The following is a 2,500-nucleotide window of genomic DNA, read 5'->3' as shown; positions in this document are numbered from 1 at the left end:
TTATGTGTGTGGGTATGTTCCCTACTTCTGTTCTGTCTGCACTATGTCTGTCCTGACTCGCTGGCCCTAGTTATGTCCTTAAGAGAGTGATTGACAGGGTTATGTCCTTAAAAGGCTGCAGTATGCGCAGGATACACACAGAGGGGATAGCAGTGGCACAGACCATGAGAATCTCAGGCTCCGGCTCTTTTGCGAGGGTCTGTGAAAATGCTTGGTTAAAGGAAATGGAGATGGTTTCCACTACTTTTAATGTAAACATGTGGTCAGACAAAGGAAGACACACACGGTTGATCATTCACAGACAGCCAGACACACATTAACACACACACACACACACACACAAACACACAGTGACACACAGACACAGGCACTCACACACACACATGCACACACATACACACACACACACACACACACACACACACACACACACACACACACGCGCGCACAAATATGCGACTGCGGACGCCTCTGCGCAGTCTGAATGTTTGGACCTGATCAACTCCAGGGGAGGCTCTGGATTAGATAAGGTCAAAGGTCGAATGGCTAGCACAGGATCCTGAGGTCATATGTCAGAGCAAAAGACAGAGACCTCTACATACCATTCCTATTTTCTGACCTCAAAAACCACGACTTTCTGATGCCCTCACCCCCTCATCTCACAAGGGAAACACAAAGCCCACATAGTTGAAGACGGCTCCAGAAGTCAGCTTCCACCAACGCTTATGTAGCTTCATGCCTTAAAATGGGAATTTAATATTATGATCTCACTGTAACGAGGCGCTGGTGGATCACTTTTCTGTTTGTGGAATTATTGAATGAGGAGATAATGTTTGCTCAAACCTTAAATAAACTTTTGTCCCAGGGATTTGTTCGTTATTCCTAAAACGGCTGAAATTCCTCCGAATATTTCCGTGCAATGGCGTGATTTCTTTTGCCTCAGCATATTTTGTCTGTGTTTAATCCATCGCATCCACAGACGTTTCGGCACGACAGAAATATGTGTCCAGCCACTTCTCCTTCCAGCGGAGGACTATCTCCTCCTCCTCCGCATTTTAAAAACACTCTTATCTTGTGTGTCTGCGATCGCTGGGCCCCTTTTAATCAGCAGCCCCCTGGCCTCAGAACAGGCTTCATGTGTGGTGTTTTACAACCATGAGCAAATGCTCTCAAGCTTCAGCAATGAAAAGGTGGCACTCTTGCCAAGTCTCCAGGCCAACTACTCTCTGAAATACTCTGACATGCCTGTGCGTCTGTGTTTTCCTCTACATCAACTTTTTTTTGTTGCTATCTCTCACTGTTTTTGCTCCTCTTTCTCTCTCTCTCTCTCTCTCTCTCTCTCTCTCTCTCTCTCTCTCTCACACACACACACCGTTTTCCGTCCAAGTGTACACGCACTCACCCATCACACATGCCATGCATATAAAAACAGATACTTGTGCATTCTGTTGTAGTGATAAGCTCACAAAAATACATTCCAAGACAACTCTCTCTCTCTCTCTCTCTCTCTCTCTCTCTCTCTCTCTCTCTCTCTCTCTCTCTCTCTCTCTCTTTTCACTGTGTCAATACCCTGAAGTAGAAGCCTGTTGTAAGATGTGAATTTATTGCCTGATCTGGCTCTCAACCCAAAAACCCAATCATAATGAATCATTTGCATACTGTGGCACACAACTGCAGTCAACATTCCTCCCCACAACCACAATGAAATATTGTCTTTAGGAGATTTACTTGCCTTGTCGCCCTCCCTATTTTGAAATCATTTTTAGTGTTTACCTCCCACTTGCACACATCATTTCACAAACACATTTTTTTCAACGTGAACATTTAACCCTTTCCTAAAAGTGCCTTAACACCGAATGTTTCTGTTTTTGATCTGTTTTGCAGACGCTGGCGGTCGTCTCAGAGAAAGATAAAGCGGGTGAGTGCGCGTGATGGATGTCATCCTTTCTTTCTTTGGGGAATGTTGGGGGTGACTCGAGTCAGAAGGTTAGATATAGTCCACTCCACAATGGGCGCCGTGTCTGGCTGAGTTGGCATTTTATATTTGCTCTCCTTTGACCATTCCTCTGCACTGTCACAGTCTTGTCTTTCCTGTTGTCTTGCGGTTCTGCTTTGCTGATAGGTTGTCATCCAGTAATCATAGTGGACATTGTAAGATATATTTGCCTGTGTTTGTTTTTATATTTGCTTCCCAAGTAAACCTGATCCGTGGATTTATCTTTGTGATTTTAGCTCTTACAATTCAGTCTGCGGGTTAGGTGTTTATCTGCAGGTCACCTCGTCTGGATTGAGATCTTGTGATCCGAGAGATCTGGAGATGGTTTCTGTGTTGTGACCACTGATGGAGTTTCATGATGTATGTAATACATCCATACGAGATCAGCTGGTGGCAGAGGATGAAAATGTGTCAGACAGCAAAACACTTACACATACAAGTTCCAGATTTCCTACACCAGCCCATCTGTTGAAGATAAGCCCTGGCCCTGCTTGCTATTCTCTA

General features: G+C 44.7%; 1 protein-coding gene across 1 annotated transcript in view; it reads left to right on the top strand.

The window, feature by feature from the left end:
- dlc1 (DLC1 Rho GTPase activating protein) overlaps positions 1-2,500 on the top strand; it is a 121,099-nt gene that overhangs the window by 38,839 nt on the left and 79,760 nt on the right. The window contains exon 4 of the mRNA XM_062523622.1: positions 1,885-1,918. Coding sequence (XP_062379606.1) covers positions 1,885-1,918 — 34 coding nt within the window. The remainder of the gene's footprint in view (positions 1-1,884; positions 1,919-2,500) is intronic.

Source organism: Sardina pilchardus, chromosome 2 (genome assembly GCF_963854185.1).
Source record: "Sardina pilchardus chromosome 2, fSarPil1.1, whole genome shotgun sequence".
In the NCBI taxonomy this organism is placed as follows: Eukaryota; Metazoa; Chordata; class Actinopteri; order Clupeiformes; family Clupeidae; genus Sardina; species Sardina pilchardus.
Note: the sequence above shows the minus strand (reverse complement) of the source record. Positions and strands in the feature narration are given on the sequence as shown.